The 19,581-nt window shown below is 62.8% G+C and overlaps 1 protein-coding gene and 1 long non-coding RNA gene across 4 annotated transcripts in view; one reads left to right on the top strand and one right to left on the bottom strand.

Moving 5' to 3' along the window:
- Positions 1-11,217, bottom strand: part of SH3BP2 (SH3 domain binding protein 2) — a 32,484-nt gene extending 21,267 nt beyond the window's left edge. Inside the window, exon 1 of one of the 3 annotated variants that reach the window (XM_036992232.2) lies at positions 11,109-11,217. Coding sequence is in view for 1 of the 3 variants with exons in the window: in XM_017647064.3 (XP_017502553.2) it covers positions 3,485-3,522 (38 nt within the window). In the remaining 2 variants the exon portion in view is untranslated. Of the gene's footprint in view, positions 1-3,484; positions 3,607-11,108 lie in introns of those variants that run through there. The other 2 variants (XM_036992240.2, XM_017647064.3) reach the window with 2 other exon arrangements.
- Positions 11,218-11,335: 118 nt separating this feature from the next.
- Positions 11,336-18,463, top strand: LOC118974118 (uncharacterized). Its single transcript, XR_012131890.1, has 2 exons — positions 11,336-11,626; positions 17,613-18,463. It is a non-coding gene; the product is annotated as an uncharacterized lncRNA (long non-coding RNA).
- Positions 18,464-19,581: the final 1,118 nt, after the last annotated feature.

Below are 19,581 nucleotides of genomic sequence, written 5' to 3'. Positions count from 1 at the left end.
CACAGGTAAGCACTCAAGGCAAGCACTGGGGCACCAAAAGACAGTGGTGTGCTGGGGTCTAGGAGGGCCCCAGGGGTTTCTCAGGCCTTCCCAGCATAGGAGAGGGAGGCAGGACAGCCATTCCCACATCTGAGGGCAAAGGGAACTAGGGAAAGAGCTGTCCACGTGTGGCCTGGGCTTCTAAGGGTCAAGGCCAAACTGGGGGCAGGGGTGAGCTGTCTACACTGAGACTCCTGGCCCTCCAGCTCTGGCCCATAAAGGACTCACAGGCCCACACACCCCTGGAAGCCCCAGCAGCTCCGCAGTACCCAGGGCCTCCCTCTCCCATGCTGCCTCCAGAAATGTTCCCAAGCTGGGCACCATCTCTCAAAGGCCAAGGGCAGAGGGCTGGCTCAGCATGTGGAACAGAACTGGGACCCCCACAGAGCCAGGGCTGCCAGCAGCCCCAAGCCTGGTGCAGAGCACCCTCCTTTGGAACCCTGGAGAGGCAAGGCCTCCCAGGAGGAGCTCAGGCCTGGCCAAGAGGCAGCAGCATGTGGGCAGGAGGGACGGTGGCTGGGCAGGGGCTCCAGGCCAGTGCGTCCCTGTGGGGGTCAGGTCCAGGCTATGGTGAGGGGTGGGCCTGCTCTAGGGGAAGTGCAGGCTGGTGGTGTCGCTTGCCTGAGCCATTCTCCTGCCTCAAACCACAAGCAGTAGAGGCGTTTCAGGATTCACACTTCAGTTCATCCTGACACTGACAAGCACTAATCACTGGAGAAAAAATGCTCCGGAGTGCTGACAGGAGGGCCCTGTCCACCCACGGGGTCCTGGCTCCTTGCCAGCCCTGTCCCACCTGGCCTGAAAGGGCCCACTGTCCCGCACTGCAGCTGGCATGGGCACCCCAAGGCCTGAGGCCCTGCACAGATGCTCCTGACCACAGGAGAGGGCTGCCCCGCCTGTGCCCCGCGGGACTCAGGACAGTGCAGTGGGCAGAGTACAGGCTTCCTTGGGGCCAGCCTGGCTCAGTCCTCTCCTACCCTGTGGCCCTCTCTGAGCCTCAGTTCCTCATCTGCAGAGCGGAGCTGAGAGCTCCTGTGCGGGGCTATCCCAGGGACCACTGGTCACTGGGGTCAGGTTGGCAGCCTGTTGTCGTGGTCACACCGGGAAGGGGGGCGTTTTCTCGAACCGTGCATGCTCAGAGCCAGGCGACTGCTCCTCACCCTGCCCGTGTGGGTCTAGACCTCCAGCACTCGGTCTCCCTGCCCACCACTGGCCCCACTGAGCGCATTCCCAGTGTCAGGACCTGCTCCGGAGGGCAGAGGAGCCTCGGCCTGGCGTGCCATCCTTTCCGCTTCCCTGGCCCCACTCCAGCCTCCTCAGCCCCTCGGCCAGCCAGCACCACCTCGGGATGGAACACACCAACAGCATGCAAGAGCCCGTGACCTACACACAGGTCTCCGCCCCCCACGGGACCCTCTCCCCTGTCTGAGGACAGACTGCTGCTCAGTGCAGCACTGCTGGTCTGTCTGGGACTATCTGCCCCTCCCTGGACATCAGCTCTGGGATCCAGCCACTCCGGGTGTCTGTCCCTCACAGTGTGCCCAGCATGGGCACCTCCTGCAGCAGGAGCAATCCCAGCCCCACCCTAATAAGCTGAACGCCCCCTACTCTCCATGGGGTCCAGTTCATGGGGCTCATTGGCTAAATTAAACCATTCATCTTGCTCCCTGCACCATCCTTCCAAGACCTCTGGCTGCATGATAGATGCCCAGTGTGGGGGCCCTGCTGCCCACCAAGCAGGGCCTGGACTCCACTAGAGTGACCTCAGTCAGGCCCTTGGGAACACTGAACAAGCTCACTGCCCTTGTCCACAAAGCAAGACCAGCAACCATTCCCAGCAAAGCAGGCATGGGGCCCAGACTACACACGATCACACCCCAGTCCCTGGCAGGCTGAGCCCCAGGCAGAGCAGGATGCCCAGGGCTGCTGCCAAGACTCCAGGGCCAGGCATGTGGTCGGGTGGGAAAGCCACCAAGCACCTCTGTCAGGACATCCAGGAGGGGAGAGACCATCTCCTTTGAGGTCTGAGTCAAGTGGACCCCCGACAGATGAGGAGCCCATAGACAGGAGGATCTCCCCAAATTCAGCCCACACTGCCCTTCCTCTCCCAAGACCACCGTGCTTGTTGCTCACAACCATTTTGGCATGTGACTCCCTGAGCACCCACCATACTGTGCTCAAGAAAGCTCCAGACTGCGGCTCTGGAGCTGGGCACCGGCCCGCCTCCCCAGCCAGACAGGGCCTGGTCCCTGCCACGAGCCCCAGGCTGGCCCACTCAGGAGCAGAGGTTACCAGCGCTCCTGAGCGTGTCACACGCACACTCTGTAGGAACAGGTTCCCTACTTGCTGAGGCCAAGGCAGGGGAATCTTGAAGACTAAGGGTGCCTTCCAGCCTACAGACACCTCTTGTTACAGGAGGGCTAAGCTGATGCGCTGGGGCAGGGAGCACCCCTCTAGAATGCCCACCCAGGACCAGTGCATCGATCCACGGCGCACTCGATCTCCAACTGCCCAAGTGCGGACACTCTCCCGCTCTCCTGCTGAGGAAGCCGGGGCAGAGTGTGCTGCAGCCACGGCCATTCAGCCGGCACTGCCCATGGGACCGGAGCCCAGGGCCACCCCCACCCCCTGCCCCAGACCAGACAGCAGGCATTTCCCGCCAAGCCTGCCTCTAAGGAGCAAAAGGAGGTGGAGAAGAAGCCCAGGGCCTTCCCTCAGGAGGACCTTGGCCCCCACCTGGGCAAAAAGCCCAGCAGCCCCCAATGCAGCTGGAGGAGGTGGACTGGGCTCTGGGTGGAATGCCGGGCGCTCGGGGGTGGGGCACACATGCGGGCGCAGGCGGGCACCGGCTTCCCTGGTGGGTTCAGAGTTTGCTTCTGCTGAAATTCATCTCCAGAGCCCACGGGGAGCCTGGTCGGGAGACTCTCTGGGCCACGGGTCCCCACCCGCCCTGCTTGCTGCTGCCACACCAGGGTGTGGTGTGGGGGTCTGGTGCTCGCTCCAGAACAAGCCCTGGCAAAGCAGCAGAGCGCTGAGCCTCCGAGTCCCCATCAGTAACTCGGGCTGTCCCGGTGCTGCCAGAACCATCAAGGCCGGACTCGGGGCTGGGCTGTGCGGACGGAGAGTCCCATGCTTCGGGTGAGTGGGGGAGGCAGTGTGGACATCTGATCAGTGTCCCTCCAGAGCCACCGTTGAACCCCACTGGGCAGCTAAAGGAGCAGGGGGGCCAGAGGATGGCACGATGCTGTCCACCCCTGGGCTGGGCAGGGCTGGAGTCAGGCAGGCCTTGTCCATCCGCACACAGGGTCACCCCGGCCCCCAAGTCCCTCTGGTACTGGAGCAGAGGGAGGCAGCAAACACCATACCCTTCACCCAGGATGCAAGCTGGCCTCGCCCTCCACTTGGGGCTCCCAATCTGCTGGGGAGGCAGCCACCTCTGACTCACATCCTCATGACCTGTTCCACCCAGACATGGTGACACATCAGCTGGCGTCCTGGGAGCAATCTTCCGCATGAGGGAGCCAGGCAAGGAGATCACGTGGGAGGGATCTCGGGCAGGGAACAGCCTGTGCAGGAACCTGGGGTTGGGGCAAGAACAGTCCCGCACCTTCAGACAGCAGGGCCACGGGCAGGTCTGTCCCAGAACTGCCTGTAGAGCCACATGCCCAACCGAGTGTGGATGGCATCTCAGACCTGCCCCTGGCTGAGCACCTGCACTACCACCCCAGCTTCACTTTCCTGCCCTGGGTACCTGGTCAAGTCACTTGGCTCCCTGAGCCTAACTTCCTCATCCCCCCAAATGGTCTTGCTGGTAAGGGCACTCTGAGACCCAAGGAAGGAGCTCACAGGGACTCTGCAACAGACATCTGACGCAGCGCTGGGTCCCGGTGCCTCTGGGGGTGGAGGCCACCTGCCTCCACCCAAATGCCAGCACCAGGGCGAGGTCACAACCACAGAACACGCCAGGGATCGCTGAGGCCACGGAGCTCAGGCTGCAGTGGGAAGGCACAGAGGCGCCAGAGAGGTCCAGCTCCACTGCTCCTCACAGGAGCCACAACAGGCCTGCTGCGTGGACACCGCTGTGTGCCAGTGCCAAGCCAGCACAGCTTGACGAGCCCTCCATGCTGTCAGCCTCCTGCCAGGGCATCCCGTGGACCACAGGAAGCCATAAAACTCCCAGGCACCCAACAGCATGCCACCAGGTCAGGGCTTCTGGATCCGGGCCCAGGGCACCAGGGCCCAGGGTCACAGAGGTGTGGCCCCCAATCTGGGATCCTCTGGCCAGCAGTCCAAGCACTGGGGGGGTCCCTGGACTCCTCCCTTACCCAGGAATCCCAGTCTACCACCTGTCCAGTGGGGCCCTGGCCTCCTGCTCACCCTGCTGGGGCCAGAGCCTGTCCAGGCCGTGTGTGCAGGACAGGGACCCCTCCCCTCCTCCACTCACTCAGCGTTTGGTTGGGTCTTTCCTCAGCGGCAATCCCTTCACATTTATCTTTTCATCCCTAATGTTAGCATTTCTGAGCTGTTTTCACCCGTATTCTTTGATGCTGTTGATCAGCTTTTATTTGCCCTCTAAGCTTCTCACTCGGCTGCATCCCCGCTGCTTTTGTCACCTGTCAGTTCTCTGTAAGTCTTAGGCTGGCCGCACATCTGGGCTGGGGCTTGGCCTCGCACTGGCTCCTCCTGGGGTCACCCACAGGCTGGAGAGGGGGCCCCCAGGAAGCGGCCAGCTGCTCTGCCTGGCTCAGTGGCAGAGGCCTGAGAGAACAGGCTGTGGCCTCTCCCAGGCCTGGGTCTCTGGCTGGACAGAGGCAGGGAAACTGACAAGCCCAGAAGGGAGGGAGCCCGAGGCAGGACGCAGGAAGAGGCACCGAAGGGGGCCAAAGAGGGAAGGAGGAGCAGCCGGTGTTGGGGAACCGAGAGCTGCAGAGCGCTCCTCCTTGGCCTGGGAACCCTGGCTTGCCTGCTGGCCCTGATGACTCACAGCCACCGCTCCCGTCTGCCCCTCCGCACGGGCCCACAGAGGGCCTGGCTGCCTGGCCTGTTAGTTCCCACACGCCCTCACACTGCCCCATTGATCAGAGGCCAGAGAGAAGGGTCTGGCAGGAGGCCTGGTTGTCGGGAAAGGGGCCCATCCCCCAGCTTCCCCCGCCCCTCCCGGGCGGTCTGTGCCTAGTCCTTAACCACAGGACAGCAGACAGGAAAGGGCAGGGGCAGAGGGTCTCCATCTGGCCATCCTGGCATCCTGCACAGTGTACCCTGTCCGAGGCCTGTCATCCTGTGGGATCTGCATCCCCCCCACCCTCCCGTTCCCCCACCCAGCACCTCACTCTGAGCCACCGTCCCAGCCACAACCAAGAGCTCTCAAAGGCGACTGTGTTCAGGCTCAAGTTCAAGCCCTTGCCCGGTTGGTACTCAACCAAGCCAGACACCTCAAATGTCCTTTCCTGACCTCCTATCGTCCCCACTTGACAAACTCCTGTCTGGTCCTCAGTCCCAGCTCAGGCCACCCCAGGACACCCCCTGCTGCCCTACAGCTAGCCGGGGGGCGACGCCTTCAGGGGTGCCCAGCAGTCTGTGGGGGCAGGGTCCTGGGGCCTGGTGACAGGTGGGGGCTCGTCCATGAGGCTGCCCACCAGGAGGGCCAGGACCACACTTCCTGCCCCACCCTCCCCAGGGCCAGCCCCAGCCTGGCACCCAGGGGGCCCCTGTGGGTCAACATGGAGGCCACGGACCCAGGCCCTCAGCGGGGCCACACCCTCCTGCTTCCCGAGCCCCCAGTCCTGCTGCCCGGCTGGCAGGGACCTCGGGCTTAGGACAGGGCCTCCCGGATCCTCCCGGGGGTGGGATGTTCCTTTCTCAACCCTCTTCCTTCCCCAGAGTCTTCCTGCTCCCGGAGCCAGCAAGGCCGCCACCGACCACAGCACTTCACCCCCCGGTTACGTTCTCCGGAAACGGGAAGACTGGTCTCAGAGAGCCCTTACCCCACATGGCAAAGCTGCCAAGGCCGGGCACCTGGGACTCCAGGAAGGGTCAGGGACAGCCTCTATCCCGCACTCCATTTTAGAGCAAGTGGACACCAGGACCATTGGCACTGAGGCCCAGTGGGCCGGAACCCAGAGCTGCCCCCAGCCTGGTGCCCTCCTTGTACTTGCCCCCCAGCCAGGGATGGCTCTTATAAAGGAGGACCAGGCAGCTGTAGACAAGGTCTGGAACCAAGCTGGGCCACGTCCTTGTGAGACCCCAAGGGAAGTCATTTCAGAGTGTCCTTCCCCATGGCCCACCCCTGAGTAGCTCCCCTGTGTAGCAAGGAGCCTGCGCTGGGGGTCCCAGCCTGGTGCATGCCAGGTGACAAAGTATCAGGGTGAGGTCCCCAGAGTAGTGTGTCCTTCCTTGGGGATGAGATCTGAGGGGAGACAGGAGGCAGAGGGGGAGGAGGTCCTTACAGGAGAGGGTGGCTGGAGGGGTATAGCACAGATAACGTCCTGAGACAGGGTGCAGGGTACTGGGTACTGGAGGCTGAGTCTCAACCCCCAGAATCAATGGCTCTGATGAGCTGGTGGGGCCAGCAGGGAGGCCTTGGTAGCCTGACACCGGCTGCCAGGTCTCGGAGGCCCTCTGCTGCATCTAGCTCATGGCCAGATCTGCCATGCATCCCCCCCAGCACCGGGCAGCCACCCAGCATTCCTAGAGATCTCAGGCCAGATGGTGATGGCAATGGGAAGCCACCTCCCATCCTGTGCTGACGTTCAGGGGATGCAGCCACTCCATCCTCTCTTCACCCACCTAACCGGCCAGCCTGCCTGCCCGTGTGTACCTGGCTGTCAGGGGGCCCAGGCAGCCAGGGCCCCAGTGCCAGCCACTTGCCCCTCTGGAGAGGGTCTTCCTTTTCTGGCTTCAAACAGGAGGAGAGGAGGCAGCTGGGATTAGGGAGGGCCATCCCCCAGAACCCATGGTGAGCACTGTCTCCTGGCATGCCACACCGTGGCTCCCACACAGGGCTGTAGTCCCACCTGCCACTCGGGGGCCTCCTCTCCTGGCCCCTTCCCCACCACTCTCCTGCCAGCCGCGGATCCAGCCTTGCTGGGCTGCACCTCAGGACCCAAAGATCAGGTCCCCACTGTGGCCAGAGGCTGGGAGAGCCCAGGCTGAACCCAGTCTTGGTCCCAACACGCACTTCTAGGAGAGCACAGCTGCAGAGAGAGGAACTACTTCATGTAGGGTGGGTAGACACCCAGCGGCAGGGTGGTGAGGGGAGCTCTTGGGGTGGGAGGGGGCGGGGCTGGGATGGAAACCTGGAGAGCCCTGAGCAAGGCTGCAGCACAGCCCACTATTATTCGATCGGAAACTCCGCAGGCCTGGGTGGCAGAGGCCTTCCAGGATGTTGGAGCGCATTTGTCTCAGATGCTGAGGAGGGTTCAGCATAGGCCGGAGCAACAGCCACCTTCAGAGGGTGCCTGGTGAGGCTGCAGCCAGCCTGGCCACAGAGCCCCACCCGCCGCAGAGCCCACTGCCGGGCTTTGGTCTGTGGGGGTGCCCGGGACGTTCCGCCTGGGACTTCCCACTGGAACAGCCCGCACCCGCCCTCAGCCCTTCCCTGGGCGCCGCAAGGCACAGGCCCTCACCTGTGGTCCTGTCCTGTGTGAGTTCCCAGTAGGGCAGGGGGAGGCAAATAGGGTGACCAGGGAACAGGCTAGGAGCTCAGAGGAGGCACTCAGGTTGGTAGGGGGACAGGGAGAGTCTCCTGAGTGCCGAGCAGGACAGACACCTACGCCTCTTTTCAAACTGCTTCTGAGGGACAGAGTGGCAAGGTGGACTGGACAGGTGAGATGCTGTTACCTGCAGCAGCTCCTTCCCTCTGGCCTGGCTACTCCCAGGGCCCATGCCTGGCCCAGGACCTGGCATACAGGGCACTTGGCATCATGAGAGGGACAGGAGGGTGGGGGCAGCAGTTTTCTGAGGGGGCCCACTGCTGGGACTGGAGTGGAACGACAAAGGCCCAGGCGTCAGGCCAGGGCCCCGCATGAACTGTGAGCACTGCCAGCTACAGGGGCTGGGAGTGTGCCCTGCCAATCCCGCGGGCCCAGGGACCTCCCCAGGCCGCTGCCCCCAGTGTGGGCTCACCCACATCCTGGGGAGCCGGCCCGAGTGGGCCAGGTCAGCCACTCTGGCTTTGGGGTCAGGGGTGAAGGAAGCTGCAGTGTTGTCAGCAGGCTCCCGCAGGGTCTGGGACCTAGGGCGTGGGCAAGCAGGGGCTGCCCATGCAGGGGCCTCAGGGCTGGGGCCTCAGAAGTTCTGGGTCCTGGGGCACAGGAAGGAGGTGGGCAACCCTCGGCCCCTCCTGGGAGCCCAGGCCATCTCTAGCCCTGGGGTGCCCTCCCCGACGAGAGAGCCTTCACTCACACTGCTCCAGGAGTCCAGGGAGGCATGGGAGCCTGGCCCTCGGCCGAGTGCACCGTGTGTGTGAGCCAGGGGCTTCCACCACCTGGGAACGGTCAAGGAGTGCAACTGGCTGAGGAAGCCCAGGTCCTCATTCCTAAGAGGCGGCTTTGTGTACCTTGCCGGCATCTTGTCTGCCCTCCCGCACACGGGCCTGCAGTGGTGAGGAGGGCGACCAGGCGGTGCTGCCGGCCCGGCTGCCCAAGGCCACAGAGAGCCTGGATGTTGCCCCCACCTCTGGGACTTCGGTGGCCCACGTGTAGGACTGACCCAATCCTTGGAGGCCTGGTCAGGGCCACTGGAGAGATCCAGAGGCTTTCTGGAGACAGGCCACCTACCCTAACCCGGGGGCAGGAGTCCAGCATCCTGAGAGCTCCCTCTGCCTGTCCCCCAGGCCCTTCTGTACTTTCACCCAGGTCCCCATCCACACCCTCACATCTGGCACACACCAGGCCACTCTGGTCAAACTGGTCTACCTCCCTCCCTCCCACCAGCCTTGCCTCAGTTGTCCTACCCTCATGGCCACCCACGCTCTGAGACCCCTCCTGACCGCACACCCTGCACTCCATGCCACCTACAGCCTACCTCCCTCAGTGGGGCTGCACAGTGCTGGCCCCGTTCCGGGTTATTCCAGGGTTACATACATGTGCTGGGGCCACCGACCAGCCAGCCAGGGAGGGGAGGGCGTGGCTTGGGGCAGTCACTGACCCTTGGTATCCCATGACAGAGCTTCAAGGACAAAAGCCAGGAAGACCCAGGTGACTCCCTGTCCCTGGCAGCTTCTGATAGATGCAGGCCTTTGCCATAAGACCCAAGCAGGTGGGGACCTGGGAACCTGCCCTTTACCCCAGGCCTCTCCAGGCCCAGTCCCACCCCCACCCAAGCAGAGGTGGCCCAGCTGCGGCGGCTGAGCAGCTGAGAGTTTAGGGAAAGCACCCCAGGGGTTCATACACACTGAACACCGACCACGTGCCATCGCCAGCCCCTCGGACATTCAGGGCCACCCGTAACGCAGAAAGTGGCTCACTGCCTCCATTTTACAGATCAGGAAACCGAGGCTCAGCACAAGCCACCTGGCCACGAACACACCTGGATTCAAACTCAGGACCCAGGTCCTCTGTAAACAAGGCTGGGCCACATCGTCTCTGTGTCCCCTCAGTTCCTATCTGTCAGCCTGCGTGCAGCATGCGTCCCTGTGGGGGAGGGGAGGGCAGGAGCTGACTCAGCACCCCACTTTCCTCTGCGTAAACAGGGAGGGCTGAGGCAGGTTTGCAGTCCACCTGACCTCCGTCCATCCCCCTCAGGCTGGCCTCCTTGGTGGGCCTCTCCCTGACCCTGTAGGTCTGAGAGACTCCCCGAGAAGTCACTGTCAGCACCCCTCTTTCCAGATGGCTGGCTGGGACAGAACTGGGTCTGCCCGTGTTCCCCTCTCCCCAGGGTGTGCTCAGAACCAAGCAACAGGGAGGCAGGGACGGGGAGTCTGACAGAGTCCTCACCCCTCAGAGCCCCCATCCTGTCCCCCTGGCCCACCTGGAGTGCAGTGCTGGCTCCTGGGGGCCCTTTCCCAGGGGTCCTGGTAACAGACACAGAGGGGTAGAGCCAGGAGGTGATAGAGCCCAGCCCAGCCTGGGCAGAGAGGACAGAGGGCTGGCCAGGGTCACACTGAGCCGTGCCAGGTGGGCCTTGACCTGGAATCCCAACTCCCACTCCAGAACTTGCCACCTGGTCTCAGACTGTGGTGAAAAAATTCTACACATTCATCATCACCACAGTAACATTCCCTGGGCCCCCCTGGTGCTGAGGCCTGGTTACATGCCTCATCACAAGATCACACGCGTGTCATCCACAGGGCCCTCACCCAGGGCCACTCCTGAGGGGCATACTCAGGATGGCCACTGACCGGCAGGCAGGGACATCACCAGCATTGACAGCTGAGCGCATGGAGCAGAGAGGGGAGGTGAGCAAGGTGGTCAGGTTGCACAGGGTGGCCGCGGGGGGCAGGCTCCAGGCTGGCACACTGCAACAGCGCCCAGGCCCTCAGCACCCCAGAGGAGCAGACTACTCGCGCCCCTTCACCAGGGGGAGAACTGGGCTGCTGGGGGGGGCCTGGCCCACCTGTGGAAAGCTGCAGCCAGCCTCCACCCCCCACCCACTCTGCCCTACTCCCTGACACTCCCTGTTCCCCAGAATAAGAGTCACAGACTCCCCAGGGCCACGGGCCTATCAGTCACTCACGCTTCAGTGTGAATCTGCTGCAGTTAGTGGCTTTTCTCCCACCTTTGCTGAGGGGGCTGAGGGAAGGCAAGTTTGGATTACTGGGAGGAGGTGGGAACAAATTCCGAGCCTGAGCCTTTGGAGACTCGGTCGCGTGGATCGCGAAATGGGGGCCTGCGGTAGCCTCCGAGCCCCAGGAACCTGGGGAAGTGGGGGCCGAAGGGACGAGAGGGGCGCAGAACAGACGCGACGCCACCGGCCCCCACCCCTAAGCCTCCGGGTGCACAGCCCCGAACCCGCGCAGGGGCGACACCAGGCGCCAGAGCACCCGACGGCAGGACCCCAGCCCAGGGACCCCAGCCGGCCCAGGGTCCCAATCGCGCCCCGCCCACCCGCTTCCCCGAGCTGTGCCTTACCCGCCGAGGCTCTCTCCCCGCCTGCCGACCCCGCGTCCAGGCGGCCGCTGACGGCTTGGGGGCCAGACTCCGGGGCTCCCGGGCCCGCCCTCCCAGGGCTCCCGGCCCCGCCCCTTCCCAGACTACCGGCCCCGCCCACGAACCCGGCCCCGCCCCGCCTCGGGCTCCTAGCCCCGCCCCTCCCCAGGCTCAAGGCCAGATCCCATCTGCCCTGGCCTGTCGCCCCGGGTGCCCACAGTCCCCCACCTACTTCCTCACCAGCTCGAGGCGGGGGCCTGGGCCTCAGCGGGTGAGGAGCCAAATTTTTCCCACCCCCGCTCCCGGGGAGAAGAAGACAGGCATTGGCTGCAGGCAGACACACCTTCCGCGCATAGTGCGCAGTAGGTGCTCAGTAAATGCAGGTAAGTGAAAGAGCAGCATGTGTGTCCCGCCGCTTGACACCTGTGGCCCGGTTTGGAGGAGGCACTGTCCCCAACCCCTGATCCTGATCCTGCCGGAGGAGGCAGCGTCTGACTCAGGTAAGGAGGCACAGGGCAGGGGCAGGGGATGAACCCTGGCAGAGGAGGGAACCTTGCTTTTGTTTCAAAAGAGCCTCCAGGACACTTTCAGCCTCTTACAGTTGGGACTCAACCTTGGACAGGACCGGACTCCACGGCCCAGGGGTCTGGCCCCGGTACCGTGGGGCCCAGGAAATAGGGCACTTACCATACTGACCATTTTACCTCCTGAGAGGCCCCCAATCAACAAGGCCTCTCCTCACAGCTGTGGGGGATGGGGACACAGGTCCCGCTTTAGAACCAGATAACTGACCGTGACACACTTGGTCGGAGTGCTTAACAGAGGGGAGGGGAGTGGGAGAGACCAGAGAAACCAAGGGGCCAGGCCCTGGTCACAGGCGTGGGGCGGAGGCTCATGCCTGCCAGCAAGAGACCAGGGCCAAGGCAGGATGGCTGGAAGGGGCCCAACCAGGGTCAGATGGCCAGAGGCCAGGGGAGAGTTGGCAGCCAAGGCCTCAGTTTCCCTATTTGTAAAACAAGGGGCCTGGAGAGTTGCCAGGAGAAGTTTGGGGGAAGGTGGGAGCAGGTAGCATGTCTGGCACACCAGCCCTTCGGCCCCCAGGTACTTACCCCCACTGTGCTGGGGCCACACCTCATCCTGGCCCTGGCTCTCAGGGCTGGACGTGGACCCCAGAGATCTTGAAATCCTCTCCCAGCCCACAGAGGCCATTGTGGGAGCGGGACCCCACGTGGCTGCCTCACTCCTGGAGCAGGGCTCCACACTGGTGCGGTGCGCCAGAGCTCCTGGCATAGCGCTCACCCCGAGGCCTGTCCGCCTGCAGGTCTTAGTGGCTCCTGCCCCCCTCAGCCCCTCCCCACCCCATGTTGTTTCTCCACTCTGGAACCTTCCAGAGCAAATGCCACAGTCCTGGCCTGCACAGCCTCGCTGCCTGCTCTCTATGCGCCTCCTCCTAGACCCACGCTGGCTTCGCCACACCGGCCTCCTGCTGCTCATGCCGCACCAGCACGCCCCACCTCAGGGCCTTTGCACTTGCTATTGCCCACTCCTGGATCACTCTCTCCAGACTGTGTGGCTCACCTCTCCACTTCCCTTCGTCTCTGCTTCAGCACCATTTTCTCAGCCTCTCTTCCTCACTCCTCTTCTCAGAGCTATCCACCATCCTCATGTCCCTCCTTCCTCTTTCTACTGAGCCCCTGTATATTGTTATTTCTTATGACCAGGTCCCCTCTGGAGTGTCACCTCACAGGTCTTAAGGCCCTGCTGCTTCCCCCGGGCCTCACCGCTGCCCTGGCACAGGGTAGACACTCCATGAGTGGTTGACACATGAATAGACAGAGGCCCCAAGGGACAGCCCAAGGACAGAGCAGGTCCAGGCAGAGCTGGAGCCCCATGTCCAGAGGACCCTGAGGCATCAATCTTCTCACCCATCCCAACCCCAGCCTTCTGGCCAGGCTGGCCAGGGTTGGGAAAGAGGGGTGCTCAACCCCCTTGGCAGGCCTGTTCCTGGGTGGGGCCAAGGCCACAGGCTGTACCACTCCAGCCCCGAGCAGCCTGCCTGCTCAGTTAGGGGCCTTGGGCAACAAGTTCCCACCCCAGCCCCCAGCCCCCTCCAGCAGTGCCGTTTGCAATCGTCCTGGGCTGGGCCTCCGGCTACACAGACCAGCCGTGAGGGAGGGTAAGACTGGGGGGTGCTGGCTGCTGGGCTCTGGGGGAGCCCAGGAGGGAGGACTGGACCTCACTCACAGGCAGCAGGCTGCTTCTGTGGCTATGAGGACAGGCCTGGGGCTGGGACTCCCTCCAGGGGCCCAGCTAGCAGTGTGCGCCCTGGCTGTCTGCCTCAGGCTCCAGGCCGTCGCTGAACCGCAGCCTGGCCCCCAGCATGCTGCTTGCCCTGGGTGGGAGGTGGGGGTGTTTTTTCTTTGGCTGGAACCTAGAGGAAAGCAGCAGATGGGTGCTGTGACCAGAGCGGGCTGTGGGGGTGGCTCACAGATTGGGGTATCCGTCCAGTTCCAAGCCAGAGCTCTTTCAGCTGGGCCCCTTGCCCCCACCCCTCCTGCCTCCTTCCCAGGAGAGCCAGCTCAGCATCCTGTCCCAGGGAGCCCCCCAGTGCCCCAACACTCCTGCCCAGGTGCCCACCTACATCCCGGCTTGCCCACCACACTGCTCGGGACTCCCTGAATTTCCTGAACACCTCCACCGCAACCAGGCCCACGGCTCTGGGGGTAGGACCCCGTCAGTCCGGGGCCCCAGGATTGTTGCGCAGAGCTCTGCCCACAGGCTCCCTCGGTGGGAGGCCCCAGTCTGTGGGTGTGTGGCCGGGTGGCCCACTATCAGCACCTGGAGGGCAGGGCCTGTACCCAGTTTGCCTTGCTGCCCACCCCCAGCCCCTGTGGCCAGTACAGGCCCGACCTGAGTGGGTGCGTCAGCGTTTGCTCACTTCTCAGCTGGCCTGAGAGAGGCACCGGGCTGACGAGCTCAGAGGAGGCTTTCAGGGACGGTGGGGCTGAGCTGGCCCCGGTGGCCTGGGAGGGCTCTCCTGGCAGGCGCACGGTGTGCGTCCAGCCCTGCTGGTGGAAGGAAGATGAAGTCGTGGGGCTGTGGGGCTTACCCAAAGGCCAGCCAGGTCCCCCTGCCTGGCCCCTTCCACCTCCCAAAGTCTGCACCCTGCCAGCCAGGATCAGCACCCCTGAGCCCATGTCAGCTGCTGCTTCACCCTCTGAGAGGTTTGTGTGGGTAAGTTTTCTACTTAGAATAACAGTGCCAGGCAGACCACACTAGGAAGTTCTGTTTTAAAACAGCGACCCCGTGGGTGGGGTACGTGGGGCCCACGCACACAGCCGTGCTTCTATTTTTACATCCAAACACACTCTCAGCCCCCGGAGCCCAATTTGGAACTTGAAAGTGGCCTGTTCTTTTCTGGGTTCCGCTTCCGGCCCTGGTGGTGTGGAGGTGGGTGCTGTGCACAGGGAGGCTTCTCCCCCATCCCAGGCACCCCCTGTCCCGCAGCCCCTTCCCCTACAGGCCACATGACCTCCAGGAAGGTGCTGGGGTCTGGAAGGGGAAGCCCACATAAGGCCTGGCAAGGGGAAGCTGTGGCCTTCAGGACGTGAAGGCCTCACGTCACCCCCAGGGTGGCCCTACCTAGCCACCAGCCTGGGGTCGGGGGGCAGCTGGCCCTTCCCCTGCCAGCACTAGCCACTGGGCTGAGGTACAGGAGGTGAGAAGTAGTCTGTGAAACTGTGAAACTGTCCTTGACTGGAGCAGGGAGCATGAGGATGTGCCTGGGAGAGCGGGCTCCGAGAGAGGGCGCTCCCAGCAGAGACGTGGGTCCCCTGCACCTGCCCTCCAGGCCCCTCGTGAGACCAGGCTGCCTCAGCAGGAGCGGATGAGGGAGCCGCCTTCTTGGGCTCCCAGAACGCCCTGCCGGGGTCCTGGGTGGTCCTGCCAGGCTCTCGGCCCCCTGCCTAGCCTGACTACCCCCTCCCCTCCCCCACTTGTTCATCCTCAAGCATGGACTCTGGCCTTGATTCCCGTTCCCTTAAGTCCTGCAGACCGTGGTAGGCAGCTCTAAGGCCCCCACCTGCTGCCCCGGGCACACCTCCCTTCCAAGTGGGCCACGTTCTGGCCAATCGGCCGACCTTGTGAATTCTGCCCTGACACCGTGATGCCCTCCTGTGCTCCCATCCCCACCAGGCTGAGCGGGAGCCCCCAGTGCCCCAGACACAGCGGTCATCCCACTGTCCACCCCAGAAGTTCAGAATGGCTCAGGTCCAGTGCCTTGCTTCTGAACCCCCTGCACACACAGCCCTTCCTCTCAGCCTCTGCCCCAGCCTGGTGGGACTGGGAAAAGATGAACATGCCTACCCACAGTGGACCTCTGAGCCTGCCCAGCCCAGAGCTGGCCATGAGGGTAGGAGGAGACACAGCCTTCGCGCGGCAGGGAAAGGGGCCCGAGTCTGCCTGGCAAGGCCTCTAAGAGCAGAGGCGTTTCCTTCCAGCTTCCCTGGGACTGGCACATGAGGGTAGCCAGGAGGCGAGTGAGGAAAGGGCTCACTGGCGGTGTGGCTGAACCTGCTGGGCCAGGCGCTTCCTCGTTCCTACCCCATCTCATCCTGCAGCCACCATGCGATGGCAGGAGTTCCATTTTCAGATGAGAAAACTGGGACTGTGGGAGGTGAAACTCACACTGGGGATCTGGCGCCACCCCCAGGGAGTCTGGCTGCAGAGCCTGCGTGCAGCCCCCCTGGAACCACTCAGAAGCTCAAGGTTGTGGCCCCCGCGATCTCCTGGCTGGTCCCATTCCCTGGAGAAAATTCCTCTGATGCCCTGCGTGGGAAGGAGAGGTCAGGCCACCGAGGACGGGTGGGTGGGACAGGCTGGGTCTCAGCAGTGTGTAAGTGTGCCGAGTCCCCCACCCACTCTGTTCCTGAGGCCCCACAGTCCAGGGTCCCTCTGGCCCAATCCAGGGCAGAAGCCTAGCGGGGCGGCACCAGACCCAGCTGTTCTCCGCTTTGTTCCCAGCCAGCCCTGCTTATTTTAGCTTCCCTTCACTTGCACCTCTAGACGCCCCCTAGGCTCTCCGTTCCCGAGCCTTCTAGAGGGGAGTGTGAGGCTCCAGGTTTAGGGAGACATGGGGAGGCCTGCTTCTGTCCTGGGGGAGCTGGCTCCTCTGTCTGAGCCCCAAACCCCCCTGTGCTCAGTGAGGACTGCATCTTCCCTGGGCTCTTCCCACCTGCAGGGCCTGTCTCACAGGGGAGAGGCTTCCCCAGGGCCTGGCTGCCAGGGAGCCGACCGGCCAGCCTGAGAGCTTCACTCCTTGGCTTGTCTGTCCTCAGCAGTCTCTGTCTTCAGAGATCTCTTTGTTACAAATAACCCCAATCAGCATTAAGCCTCACCATCAAACATCTTACCTTTCAAGTAAGCTGTCACCCAGCACCTGAGCTGACAGTTAACAGCCTGGTCATCAGCTGATACCTCACATAGCAGCCGTTAACCTCACTGACCACTGAGAAGAAGGTTTTGTCTGGGAAAGAAATACAGACATTCCCCTGTGGGTGGCTGTTGGGAGGAGGAAAACAGCTTTAACAAGGAATGGGGGGCCCGAGACCCCAAAGCCGCTGTCACCATGCAGCCCAGGGACCATGAGGCTGGGGCTCCGGCAGGCACACCCACACAGGTTAGGTGACCTCCAGCTCAGGGCACATTATCCTCATCCAGGTGGGGTGGGCTCCTTGGGAGCAGGGCCCAGGGCACGTGGTGGGCACTCAGTGCAAACATGTCTAATAAATGATCAAAGCCGGCTGCATGCAGCTTCTCTCCATTGGGCAGATGGAAACCCTGGCACCAAGAGGAGAGAGAGTTGTCAGGCGCCAGGGCTGCCCTGGCATCCTGCCCTGCCTGGCCTCCTCTGACATGCCACATATTCTGCCTTACTGACCCCCTTAGAAGACTCTTACTGGCCAGGGCTGGAAGAGGGGACTAAAGGTCCCAAGAGTTGCCTTCTTGGCCCAAGGCAGGGCTGTCCAGGCCCTTCTGCTCCCATAGGAAGGCTCAGAACCTGCTAGAATCCTCTCTGGGGCCAGAGGGTCTGGGAAGATGTTCCAGCACTAAATAGGTCTGGGAAATAGAGCAGGATAGAGACATATGTTCCCAGAAGGGCTGTCGAGTATATAGTGTATGTGGTGGGCAGGGAGGGCCTGCAGGCCAAGAGGCTAGCAGACGGGAGGGCAGCAGGAGGGGGTGAGCTGCTCCCCCAGCGCTGTGGCCCAGCAGCCCAGGGTGGCTGTCATGCTGGCTGGGCAGGGCCCATGGAGGGCCCAGCCTTGCAGGACCACTGGAGCTTGCCTCATTTGTGGAGACTGGCAAGGGGTAGCACTTGCAGACCCTCTTCTGGCTCCCCACCCCCAGGAGCCTCTTGAGACGGGGGTTCCTAGCTCAGCCTCATAAAATGATTTATTCACTCTTGCATGCCGCATGTATTTACAGAGCACCCTAAAACGTTCATTCATGCTGCAAACCTCCTTGCCAGCCACGACTCACGGTCCCGGCCCGGCCCCTCGGACCAGAAGGACTTACAGCGCTTACGGCACCGGCTGTCCCGTGGTTGCCTCGGTGATGTCGTGGGTTCAAGGGCTTCCCTGGGTCCGGGGCCCTGGAGTGGAGGGGGACGTGTTTGACCGGGAAGCAGACGAGTCTCTCCTAGTGCAGCGGGAATGGTGGGGCCACATGCAGAGACGAGTCCAAGTAAAACTACGTGGCGGGAGGGTTATGGAGATGGAGTAGATGCTGGCAGAGCTGTTACTCTTCAACAAGGCTTCAGTCAAGGTTATAAGGAAGGTGCAGACGTCATTATAAATCATGGACAACTCAGAGGAACATTGAGTGCTTCGCTCTCCTGGTGTCAACTCATGACAGTACCTCAGCTTCGATCAGTGAAATGAATGATCTTCTGGATGCAGTCGGCCAATGTGAAGAGTATGTGCTCAAACATCTGAATCGATCACTTCAGAACCCCATGTTGTAGATTTATTGGACTCTGTTCAGGATATGAACCTATGTCATGCTGCAAACCTCAGCTGAGGGTCTCCCGTGTGTGACGTGGTGCCAGGTGCCGGGGTGCCGCTATGAGCAGGCTGGCAGGGACGCTGCCCCTCTCCGCCCATTTCCCCCGTCCTAGGTGAGGGCAGCGCCCCCTCCCCCTTCCTCAGGCCTGTGATTTCATGTCCTCCGCCACTTTCTCCCCCACTGCACCACGGTTTGTGTGCATTTCCTGTGGCTGCTATAGCAGTTGTGTCAAACTCAGTGGCTTAAAACAACACAAATGTATTTTCTTAAAATCTGGGGATTGGAAGTCTGTCACGAGTGTCACAGGGCTAAAATCAAGACGACTTCGTTTTATGCAGGGCTGCGTTCCCTCTGCAGGCTCTGAGGGGGGGATGCGCCTGCTCGCCTCTCCCTGCTCCTGGAGACCCCCACACTCCTGGGCTCTGGCCTCTTCCCCTGTCCTCAAAGCCAGTACCGGCAGGTGGAGCCTGGGGCCTTCCACCACTGTCCCCTCTGCCTGGGATGTTCCTCCCCTGGAAATCTGCATCTCCCACTCTCACCTCCAGCCAGTCCTCGCCAGAAGTCCCACCTAACCCTACGTCTGCTGTCCGCCGGCCTGCGGCCATCCCTGAGCACCTGCTGAGGAGGAGCAAGCTGTCCTAAGCCAGACCAGACAGTAGCACCGGGCCTGTGCTCTCTCTGCCCCCTCAGTCCAGCTCCTCTCTCTGCCCCCTCAGTCCAGCCACGGTTGAGCTGGGCACACGGAGCAAAGGCACTAGAGCGGCCGGGAAGTAAAAGGTCCCTGCCTGGGGGAGGAGAGAGGGCCGCTGGGCGGAAGGGCCGGGTGGCCTCCAGCCAGTCTGCCCTGCGGGGAGAGCCACGGTCCGCCTTTGTAAGCCCCGCAGAGCTGACAGGGAGCTCCAAAGCCTGAAGCGGACCTTGGCAAGCACACCCTGCAGCGACCTGGGAGGCCGGGTCTAGTTTCAGGGTCTTGAGTCCCCTGCATTCTTTGAACCAGAGCGCCAAGGGAGAGCCGGCCGTGGTCCCTTGGGCAACCTCTGTGCTCCCCTCCGCTGTCTGCCCGAGTTGTTACTGAGCGACTGAGGTGGTTTACGTCTCACCAGCAGCGCGAACCGCACTCAGTGGGACGCAGCTGGGGCCATGTGCCCAGGGAATTCCACGTCCCGGGCCCTGGAGTGCGGTCTAGTAATGGGGCACAAGCTCAGCGTGGCCGATGGGATGAAGGCAGGGTGAGGTCCAGGGCCGGGAACACCTGCACCTGGGACGATGAGGGTCGTCACCATGGAGACCAGTCAGCACCCACTGGCCCACCCAAGGACTGCGCCATGGCGGGGAACCCCTTCCCCAAAGTCATGGGACCTGTGAGTTCCCCCAACTCGCCCAGACACCA

The sequence above is a fragment of the Manis javanica genome, chromosome 5 (assembly GCF_040802235.1).
Source record: "Manis javanica isolate MJ-LG chromosome 5, MJ_LKY, whole genome shotgun sequence".
Taxonomy (NCBI): Eukaryota; Metazoa; Chordata; class Mammalia; order Pholidota; family Manidae; genus Manis; species Manis javanica.
The sequence above is the reverse complement of the archived record's forward strand: the minus strand, read 5'-3'. Positions and strand labels throughout refer to the sequence as shown.